Consider the following 11,911-nt stretch of genomic DNA (forward strand, 5'->3'; position numbering starts at 1 on the left):
TAATTAGCACCAGCTGCTGGGTAGTATGTCTTTCTCTGTTTAACCTGATTTCACAACACTGTTTACTTCTATCAGTCTATAGCCCAGAGGGGGTACCTAAAGGAAAAATCTAGAAAATATTTTCATGAATCACTTTTTCTAAAATATAGAAGTTTTAGTCACATGACCTTGGCTTCCTTATCAATCTCTAATACTTAAAAAAAATATATATATGTATCCATGATATAATACTTTTTAATCCAGAAGCTTGACCCGCATTTAATTAAAAAATAAAAATTATAAACAATGCCAATGATAAAAGTATGTCATAGAAAATAACATATCTGACCATATTTTCAACTGAAATCTCGTCTCTTAAAAATTCAAAGGTAACACTTTTCTAGTATTAACTGAGAATATGCATGATACAGAATAAACCATTTTTATTATAACTATTATTAGCAATGAAGCAGTTATACATAAACATGTAAACATTTACAAATAGTAACGTCTTTGAAATGTAAATGCAAAAAGTCAACTCTATCTACATTGTAGTTTAAGACTAATAGAACACCAAAGACAACTATGAGAATATAAATGGTCATCAGTTACAGTTTAATTACTGTTCAATAATTCACTCTTTAAAAAGACAATGAGTTTTGATAAATTCTAACCACAGGGACAGATATTTTTCCTGCCAAAGCACTTCTCTTGCTCATGGTGCAGCATTCTATCTCTATCTAGTATGGTTGTTCCTCGTTCAAGGTAACACAGGTGATTACATTCAAATGGCATTTAACATAAACTGCACCAAACTGCCCTATAATTTCATTTTGTACTGAATTAATTAACTTCTCAGTAGGTGGCTGAGGAGCTGAACATAAGCCTAAAGAAATACTTGACTGCTTAACCTACCTTACATGAACTGTCTCTAAATCAAGGCAGCTTCCATTTTAATAAACAGTACCCGGTAAAATACATTTAGTAGGAACCTAAAGGGTAAAGATAAGGCATTTATAATAAATGGATTTAGTTTTCCACATACATGCACGTCCATTTAAAAGAAGTCAGGGGGGCACTGCAGACAGTTAGGGAGGATTTAAAACTAACCAAGAGTTGGCATGCCTGATATTTTTAAAGACTGTTCACCTTAGGAGGTGTGCATTTATAATAACAAAATGCTTTCTTTGTCCTTGCAAGATGTTTAAATAAAATGCTCATTACTTTGTAGCAATTAAAATACTATCTTAATGATGTTTTAAGTAATTTATATCCCAGTGCTTGAAATGTAATTTTCTATGATATTATTATCAGATCATCTGAATTATAATAAAATACCTATTCTTTCTATTATGTATCTCCAATTATAACATTATTATCAAGATCTGACAGCTAACTCCTTCTTTCAAGTTTATAGTCTTCATATATCAAGAAACAAATGAAAAGGACAAACAAGGAATGTAAAAAGCCAGCTCATAAAAAGCTGAAATGTTTTTATTACATGGTATATTTTTCTCTGTCATAAACTTCCGGTTTAGGAAATGAGAAAACAAATAGTTCTTTTGACAAACTCCTTGACAAAGTGTTTAACTCAGTATTTTTAGATCTTTGTTTAACTGTGGAAGGAAGGGAGAGAGGGAGGGAGGGCAGGAGGGAAGGATCCTTAACTTTTTATTATACCTTTCCAGGGGAGTGGAGAGTGGGGAGAACTAACATCTAATGAGTACCATGTCAAAAGAAGTACAGCCGAAGACTACAGTCGGATTTTAAAGGTTTTGTAACATACAGTAAGATGGGACCCCAGAAACAGCCTAAATAATTTTGGGGGGAGGTGGTCCTTGGTCAGGCTTCGCCTAAATGTTTCTAGGAAGATGGGCTTCAGGCTTGTGTCAAAGTGCCCACTAAGGGCACAACTGCTAGGTAATTCCTCTAAGAACAAATTCTGTTTCCTGTACAACTTAAATCCTTCTTGATATAATACACATAAGGAGAAATGACAAGAATATAATTTGGAAGTTTTAACACTGGTTTGTTCTAAGGAAGGCTTTAACTAAAAAAAAAAACAAAACCAAAAAAACAAGAATGCTTAGATGCCAGTTTCAGAAACAATTTTTCCTGCAGCATCTTCTAGCTCAATAATTTAGTGGCAACGACAGTCAAAATGCTGTCAAAAACAGCAGTGAGGTTTAAAAAATAAACAAAAATAATATCCGTTAGAGTTTTAATGTCATTTACTGAATTGGCAATCACAACCGAGATTTACGAGAGCCTTCTAGTTAGAAAAAACAAATTAATCCTACCTTTTTCGGTTTTCATACACTTGATTGTCTCTAAATTCTATCAGGCAAGCATATAGGATTTCCTTCTCATCAAATGCTATGTCTATCCTGGTGTCGCCAGTCACAAGAGACCTTTTGTATCATTACTCCCTTGAGTCCCAATTCTTACTAGGAGTCCTGGGTAAACACAAAAGTAACCTGGCAGTTACATCATTCTACATAAATGAAAAAAGACTCTGCTATCTAAAAATAATGAAAGGCTCCATTTAAATTAATGTTATTTTTTGTCAAGTGTTCATTTTACTTTGAAATAATGTAGTTCTGATCCAAATAGAGTTCTTACAAGCTTTAAAAAGATCTCTAGAGATTATACACAGGGCAGTAATTTAATTCTTATATTTTCATTTGTTGCAATGACGTTTAGGGTTCAGTGTGATTTCAGATTTTTAGTGCTGTTGCTGACACCTTATGGAAACTGTTTTATTTTACTTGGAAATTCTGATTAGATTTTTTAAATTGTCTAGCTGTTGTTTATAAGAAGCATAATTATTAAGAAAATGGATTTTTTTGTTCCTTTGAGGTATTCATTCTGTTGCTATTTATTCATCACTTGATTTCATAATCTTGTTTGTGTCACTATGATTAGTTGCTATGGAAATTACCTCCTATGGAAATGATTCCAATGTCATTATTGTAAGAGTATGACTTTTAATGACAAATATCAGTAGCAGACATGAACCCTTACTAGAAAAAGGAAATCTAATTAAAATTTTTTAGATGGATTAATTCTGAAAATTATTATCATGGCCAACTTTTCTGATATTTTGAATCAGCCATCTGCTTTTTAAATAAGTACTGAATGAATCTTAAGGTGTTAATCAGCTACTCACTTCCCCAAATGCCAATGTCACAATAGAAATTAGTACCATGCATAGAAAAGTGGAAGTAAGGTACATTTCATCTACCTGTTCCTTAAACTAAAAAATGTTTTGCTTTATTTATGAGAGTTAATGTCAACAGGATTTCAGGGCTCATCAAGGAAACAACTTTGAACAGCACATTACATATTCCCTTAAAAAATGAAGAATTTAATATTCCAAAATTTATCTCAGGAATCTGAAAGGTCACTGAGTTAACTAGTGACTTAAACAATAGATGAGAGCCAGTGGACCATTAGATGAGAATTCCAGAATGCTAAGAAGAAATTTTCTTGGGTGGATTTTATAATTTGTGGTTTGAATAAAACTTTTGAAACATTCCATTAGTATTAAAATCCTCACAATGAGAATATGGCTCTTATTTAACACATTTTAAATTACTAGACAATCCCTCCCCAAAGAAATTTTAATGCTTTCTTCTGCCTAGTGCTTGTTCACTGCCTGGTACTAACTTAGGAATAAATTAACCCTTCCAACAATTGGGATATTGTCTAGAAACTGCCTCCTGCACTCTGCTAGAGAAATCCATTTCTTCATTATGAAACATTTTTTACACCTAATAGCTTATTAATTATTGATGTAAATCACTGTCATATTTACCTACATAATTACATATTACTACATCTACAGTGCTTCTGAATTAAGCCTCACAGTTACAGATTTTGTTAAATGTCTTAGACATTAAGGGTTTTCTACACGTGTGCCTACAACCATGATCTAGGGTCCAAAATGTCTTTGATAGATTTCTGCCGTGGAGCTGGCACTGGCTTGGCTTCAAAATTGGTTTTAGTGTCTGTGTGCTCACCATCAGTTAAACGATTTTTCCTGGCAGGAAGAAGTTTTTGAGGAGCAGCCATTGGTTTCTCTAAGTGATGTATTAGGGTTGATAATTTGGTATCCAAAGGCGAGGTCTGAGACACACTTTTTTTTTCCCAGTTGTCCTTAACCAATTGATCTGTGTTGCTCTGTGTTTTTAAGCTGAATGCAGCTTTACCAGAAGGAGGAAGGGGAGCTCGTCTCTTTTTCCCTTTCCCGTCATGTAACTCCTTGCTTGCAGGAGAGAATACCTTTTTCTTGATGACAACTTGGTGATTACCATCAAAGAGTGTGGCCCAAAGAGGTGGTGAGGATTCTTCATGCTGACCAATAAGGAACTCTCCATTTGTCTGTTCAATTTTTTTTTGTATTATATCAGTTAAACTTTCAAGTTTTATAGGTGAATCAATGCCTGTAATAATTTTAAGAAAAAATACATGCAAAAAAATTCAAAAGCAGTATATGTTTTGCCCAAGAAAGTTATTACAATATGTTATCTAAAATAGTTATCAAAAACAGACTAGGATAAGCAAGTGATTTTTTTTAATGTGTTTACTTATAAAAATAACCAAACTAATAGAACCAAAAAATAAGGAGATCATGTACTGTGCACTACACACACACACACACACACACACACACACACACTTAAAGATATTCCTAAACAAATGTGTAAAATCCAGCTTTCAAAAGAGTGGAGCTACATCAGAATTTTTTTGAATTCTACAGGTTAAGTATTTATAAAATATCTTTTGTTGGATTTAAAATCTATTCTGACTTCTAGGTAAGAGTGGATTCCCTTTTATAAAACCCTGATATGTAAACTGGGAAAATGTAACTGGATTAGTATTCTTTCCTGTAGACCAGCAGTCTCTGTAACAGGGGAAAAATCCAAAACAAAAAACCCATCGAAACAGAATGAACCCCTAATACCACTTTGGTTATGATCCTTGGGAAAAACAGAACACAGATAAACGTCTCTTACATGATATATTCAAATGTGTAAACTCAAATGTTTCATTTTAAATCCAGCATTTTAAGGTATATGTAAGTGCAGGGACACTGGTGGAAAAATACACTAGAATTTAGCTCTGACTTGTGCTTGTTCACAACACTATTCACTGAGGCAATCCCACAAAGACAATACCCTTCAAAGTGTGGGAAAATGGAATGAGTCTAGAAATTTTAAATTTTCCAAAGTATTAAACTTAACCAATTTTTTGGCCTGAGATGAAAGGGTCTATTTATTAATATTCATTTATCAATGCTACTTTAAAACAAATTTAATAAAATATGGAAAAAAATTACTGAACATAATTATATTTTAGAATCTCAAGTTTACATTTCAGAATTTTCATCAGCTACTCAGCTAATATTTATTTTCAGTGCACCCTTATTCATTTTGAAGCCTTAACATTTTTGTTTGATCTTAAGCATTCAAACTATGAAAAATGTGTATTCATTAATTTTGTATTAATTCATCTATTAAACATGAGTTCCTTAGACTATAATCATAGTCTTTTTTCATTCATTTTGACTGTGCCCTGAAAATTTTAGCATTTTAATGTCAACAGAATAAGCTGCTTGAGTAAGGACAATGTTGTTTTTGTTACCCTGCAGCTTAGAAAAGACAAACCCCACTTACTCATATCATGGTAGACTGAGGTTGCCTCTTTTGTCAAGAACAAAGGTGGTTTCCGTGGTGACATACTCTCAATTTTCATAAGTTCTTCACAACAATGCTTCCATTGGCCTAAGAAAGAAAAAGGCAGGCTAGTTTAAAACATAAATGTGAAGATGTATATTTAATTTTCAACAGATATTAACACATTTTTTGCTGTGAAAAGTAAGTGAATTTATAAAGCATTATCTTAAAGAAGCTATAAAATCCTAGTACTTCCCATAATTTCAAAGTCTAAGTCTAGGCATAAAAGTACTCTATTTTAAATATAAATCTCTAGGAACAGATATTAAGCTAAGATCTGTAGGCTACTAAATACTATACTACTTCACTAGATGGTCAATAACTAAAATCTCTCTTTACAGCAAAGGTTTCTATAAATTCTCTCATTTTAAATATTAAATAAAAACATCCAGTATTTAAGACAGTTGAAAGGTAAAAATTAACTGAAATATAGTTACCTAGAAGGAAGTAGAAAAAAATGTAAGGAGCAGTGGTTCTCAAAAATGATTTTAACTTTGAAAATTTTAATTAAGAAATAAGAATTGCTTATATAAAAATGATCTCTTAAGATGATTATCATGCCCTTTCAAAAATCAGGAAACTAGAAAAATGCTGTATTTTCATTTTAGTTAGGGTATATAAAAACCTGTTACTATAAAGACAGATCACTCAAAATTCTAACTGGATCTAATCTGTTTTAGGAAGGACACTTTAAATAAAGCCATTAGGCATTCAGAATAATAATAAAAATACTCTTGAATAAGTTGTTTCAATTAAGTTAAAATTTAAAAGTGTGGACAACATTAATTTTTCTTGTAATTATGTTTTACTATGTTCATCTCAAAATAAAATTCTCAGATTTATTTCTCCTGAGTGGGTGTAAAAAAAACTTAACCTTTCCGTCTTTATTGTGGACCTGCACGCTGGGTAACAGCTGTGCTAGAAACTATGTGTCTATATATTCATTATAAAAGTAAGTTATGGAGGTTTACCATTCTTATATTCTATCTTACATTAGCAGAAAAGTAAATGTAATATACACGTGCCTTTTTATACTGATTTATGATCTATATTTCTCTCTTATTAATTCTCAACCTCCATAGTCAATATCCAACTTATTTTCCATGGCTTAAAAATTAAAGATACTTCATGTTTAGTCAAATTATCTATTTTTGTTGTTTTAAGTCTAATTTATTGTCATGTTAATAAGGTAATATATGCATAAATTTAAAATCCACCACCTAATAGTTAAGAAACATTAAAAAAACCTTTCAGTATGCTTAGAAACATAAAAAATAGTTAAGAAACATGAAAAAAAACTTTCAGTATGTTTTATTACAATGCTAAGTATAGAATATGGTAAAAATTTCAAAATAACTCACACAGCAATTTATAAAGGGAATAAAATCTTGAGTTTGAGGCTTCAAAGGTTGCTCTGTAGAATTTAAATCTAGTAGGATCTGAGATCTGATAACTTATTCCTCCTTTCTACTTTTTTAGATGAATATGTAAAAGCCAGCCTTTCCTTCTTGGGGGCAGGAAAAAAAGGCCTTATCTAGTGGGAAAGTAATGAAACACTTTAAACCAGCAAACAATTCTCTGTCAAACCTTAGACAAGTTATATAGTGCAGTATTTTTTTCTATATTGATAGATGAAAGCTTTTCATTGTTAAACTGATAGCAGAATACTAATCATGTTGAAAACTGGAATATAAAGCCACATTATCCCATGTATTACAGAGTCATAGGTATAAATGTGGTATGTTCATTGGTCAAGATGTTACAATTAAACATTTATTTTACCAGTAAATAAATTTTACCATGCACAGGTAAATGTAATACTAATGTGCTAACATAAAAATAAAGGCCCAATATGAAATATTAAATGGATACATTTTGCTCACATAAAATCTGTATATTGAAGATGTTTCCCACCATATTTATTGTTACAATGTTCCCAGTCAAGTTAAGCTGCTTATTTAACTCAGTATTTATATTATTAAATATTTGAAAAAATTTTATCTTTGACTCATCATTCCTAGCTCTACCCTATTTGATCATCCAAAGCAAGTGTCATTCCTCTTTTACATGTTTGTTAGCTCTCAAATATTAAAAATTAGCTATTACCTCCCCCTTGCCTCCCAACCTTCACTCCTTAGGCTGTTCTTCCACAGGCTAAACACACCGAGTTCCATTAGTGTTTTCTCATGATTTCCAGTTATCTCACCCTCATGATTTTATACTCTTAAGCTAAGTCAAATAACTGAAATTTGTTCTAAGTATTAAATTACTGTTACTTTATTCTGCCCTGGATATCTATCCTCTACTTTGTTCCACACATCATATTTCACCTAAGATCATAAGAGGCTACACTTATCACTAGGAGGGTAAAAATTTTAAAGTACAAGTCAATCTTCAGGATAGTATAAACCCTTCCATCTTTGCTTCATACCTTCATATCTTACACAATGAATGCTAAACAGCAAATGTAATAGAATTCATACTTTAAAAATTAGATAGATTGGCAGATTTTATCCCCAAAGCATTAAATACTAAAAAAGTAGCCAGACCTGAGAACCTAGTCGTCATCACTTTCTTATTACTTTGACAGTATAAAAATGTCATGAGATTCTTATCCCTCTAAGTCCCTCTTTTAGCATGATAAATTATTTTACATAATTTGGGGAATGAAAACATGAGATCATCTAATAGCAGTTGATATCCAGACTATAATATTCTGGCCTTTTTACCTTCCTTTACTCCTCCTTCCTGTTTTTGTCTACATAAAAATTATAAAATGCCAGAATCATTTCTAAAAGTAACACAGTCTTTTACAAGACAGACTCTCTAAATCAGAGCATTTAGGAAAGCAGTTAAAATTTTGGCTGTGATCAGCAAATGAAAGGAAGCTGTTGTCTTTTAAGTTACACACCTAAAATCAGCTGAAATTTTAAAATAAAGAAATGTAGCGCATGCTAATAAGCCTGGAACAAATATTTAAATATCTACTGAGTGCCAAAGGACAGTACTTAAGGAAAACAAATTCTAAAGAATCCAAGAAAGCCATGGAGGGAGTCCTCTGGTTCTCTGCAATAAACCTGTAACCTTTTCAGAACTCAATTTTCTCATCTTTAGAGCAGTGGGAAAATATTTCTACCTCACTGGGTTGTTATGAAAAATAAATGAAGCCATATGGTATATGGAAGGTAATCAATAAATTTAGATCCCTTTTCTTCCCCCTCCTCAACCATCAGTGTAATAACTGATGAGGCCATGGATCAGAGAAGGCTTATAAAAATTAATCTGAGGACTGCAGATATTAACTGTTTTTAGAGTTCTTGGTAACAGCTCCTAAGATGTCCTAAAATATCTCCAGGATTATTTCTAGGAGTTGCAGAAATAACTTTCTATTGTTTGGAAATGGCTCCACTTTTCAGTTCTGTAGAAAAGTATTCTAAAGACATAAAATTCTGATTGAATCTACAGTAGGCTTAGTTTGCTTAGAAACAGCCATTATCAATAGTCTACATCTTCATATACAATTTCAATATTTTCCTGTTGATAAAATTCCTCCTTAAATTGAGAATATTAGAACTTCACAAATTTTACATACTAGGACTCTACTATGTTACTATCACATTGTTTTTATAATCCATGCCATTGAACTGTATTATTGAAACTGAAAAACCATATGTGCAGTTAAAAAAAAAAATCTCTTTGGATGATGTCCAAAATGATATAATAATGAATTGAGAGTTAACAGAAGCCTACATAAAAATGAATCTCCTTTTGAACATTTCAATATTTTATGATCATCACTACCCTAGAGAAGTTTTTTACTCCTCATGTAGCTTATTATCCCTTTGATCAAACACACTGCCTTAAGTAGTTTGACTGAATATTTTGAAAAAATGTGGTCTAGTTGTTTTAGGGACCAGAAGAACTTAAAAGTAACAGATAAGTATACTCGGAATTCAAAGGTATACTATACTATAATCAGTCATGCACTGGGGAAAGATTGAGAGAAAAAAGCATCAATGCACTGATGATATACTACCATTTTATTCAAGAGCATAACAAATTATTGATACAAACTATACAATTATAATATAATCTTAATATTTAGATTGCTACGTACATCCTTTCATGCTACATGAATATACTACTAGAAAATCCAAACGTCAACTTACTAAGATCAAAGAGATGCTGCCAGAAGGCTTCCATCCACTTCTGAAGATCTTCTCTGTTGTCAGCTGCAAAAATATGAGTTGTAGCCTGTCCAGCAACAGGGTTGATGACAGAGAAATTATGGATTTTTTTCTTTTTATCCTTAACCATTGCCCGAATTCTGGTTTCCTAAATATTAAGACAAAACTGTTGTTTTACAAGAGACTATTTCTGTAATGATCGAATAAATGTTTTATTGCTTAGCTACCATATTTATACCAGATGCAATTACAATCTTACTGCTGATCGTCTGAAATTTAAAATATGTAATTTTGAGAATTTTCAATATTCAAGCTCATATCTAGAAGGTTATTTTAAAAATGCTTGATATTAAAAATGCTGAGTAATATTTCAAAGTATACTACATATAGCACTTATATTAAATTACATGAGATTAAAACATAATCTCTGTGTCGATCTCTTAGCTTAAGTAGGAGTTTGCTGCCTTTTATATACGTCTTAAAATTTTCAATAAAACAAGTACAGCATGTTATAACTCTGAGTTATGTTAACTGTATTTTCAACAGTAATAAAATAGAAGAATCAGTAAAGTATGTTTCTTATTCTAATACTCATGCATAGTATACAGTGTTATCAGTTAAAGCAGTAAAAGCATAACTTAATGTTTACTACAGCAAGCAGTTAGGCTTTCATCATTAACACTTATTTCATATGTAACATTCATTTACAAAGTTCAGAGGTGAAGATCCATAAAGTAATATAACCTTTATAATGGTAAAAAATATTTTTTTAAATGATGAATGCAACATTTTACAACAAAGGCAATGGTTTCATACACAATGATAGTCTAAACCTTTTTTCTGAGTGGTACTAGGTATGACATTGTGTGATCCTTCTTGTGTCTATGTGTAGAAGAGACTATTCCCAAGTCACACACAGGCACTGCTAAGTCACATGATAAGCGAGCAACTACATGTAGTTTCCAAGGAATCGTGGAAAAGAAAGTCTGGAATAGACCTATCTATTAAGCAAAGATAGTAATTTGGCTGCCTGGATAATGATTGACATGACATTTTCTACAGCAATGCTGTTCGTTAGAAATATAGTGTGAGCCATGTAAGTAACTTAAGATTTTCTAGTAACCACATTAAAAAAGGCAAAATGAAACTGGTGAAAATAATTATGTAATAATTAATTAATATATTATTTTAAAATAATGTATTTTTTGTAACCCATATATTCAAAGTATTATTTTAACATGTAATTGATAAGAAAAATTTGAGATATTTTACATTCTTTTTTCACACTATGCCACCAAAATCCAGTCTGTATTTTATACTTACAACATATCTCAACTTGGACTGGCCACATCCTAAGTGCCTAACAGCCATTGGTGGCTAGTGGCTACTGTATCGGGTAGAGCAGCTCTAGAGCAGTATGGTTAAGCTTACTCTAATACATGTAGAAGAATACTTGGCTAGCAGTTACAAAAGCTGATTCAGAGTGGGAAGAATTCTTCACTTCATTGAGTTTAGAGTGAAAAAAGTCTGTGTGCAGAGTCACACACCAAAATACACATTTAATGATGTCTATGTGGACATTAAAGAAGTAGGGAAGAGTGTGGAAGAAAAGCTGTTCATTCCCTGAAAAATAGGTAAATACGGGCAGGTGAACACCATACAGGCTACATAAGAAGTTCTTTTCTGAAGGAAGGAACTCGTATTCAAAAATCACTTGAGAAAAAATGTATGCTATATAAAGTAGCAACATAACTTTGAAATTTTCACGTATCCCAAAATATAAGGATTGATAACTTAGAGACAGTCTATCCTGTCATTTTTTAAAAAGCAGGAATGCGAGTGTCTTCAGAGGATTGTTAACACTTATGGCCAACACTGTAATTTTATCATAATAGGGTCTTTTCATACTCCTTTATACTTTATACTCCTTGGTAATAAACTTTGTGAATTAACTTTTTTTTTTTTTTTTTTTTTTTTTTTTTGTGGTATGCGGGCCTCCCTCTGCTG

The 11,911-nt window shown here is 31.8% G+C and overlaps 1 protein-coding gene across 3 annotated transcripts in view; it reads right to left on the bottom strand.

Annotated features, from left to right (window-relative positions):
• Positions 1-1,621: 1,621 nt before the first annotated feature.
• The window catches only part of RTKN2 (rhotekin 2), a 74,684-nt gene continuing 64,394 nt past the window's right edge, over positions 1,622-11,911 (bottom strand). For 2 of the 3 annotated variants that reach the window (XM_007114330.4, XM_007114332.4), the window contains 3 exons: positions 9,887-10,052; positions 5,658-5,765; positions 1,622-4,424 (listed from right to left, as the gene is read on the bottom strand). In XM_007114330.4, coding sequence (XP_007114392.1) covers positions 3,901-4,424; positions 5,658-5,765; positions 9,887-10,052 — 798 coding nt within the window. In that variant the 3' untranslated portion in view covers positions 1,622-3,900. The remainder of the gene's footprint in view (positions 4,425-5,657; positions 5,766-9,886; positions 10,053-11,911) is intronic. The other variant, XM_007114331.4, reaches the window with a different exon arrangement.

The sequence above is a fragment of the Physeter macrocephalus genome, chromosome 20 (assembly GCF_002837175.3).
Source record: "Physeter macrocephalus isolate SW-GA chromosome 20, ASM283717v5, whole genome shotgun sequence".
NCBI classification, from domain to species: domain Eukaryota; kingdom Metazoa; phylum Chordata; class Mammalia; order Artiodactyla; family Physeteridae; genus Physeter; species Physeter macrocephalus.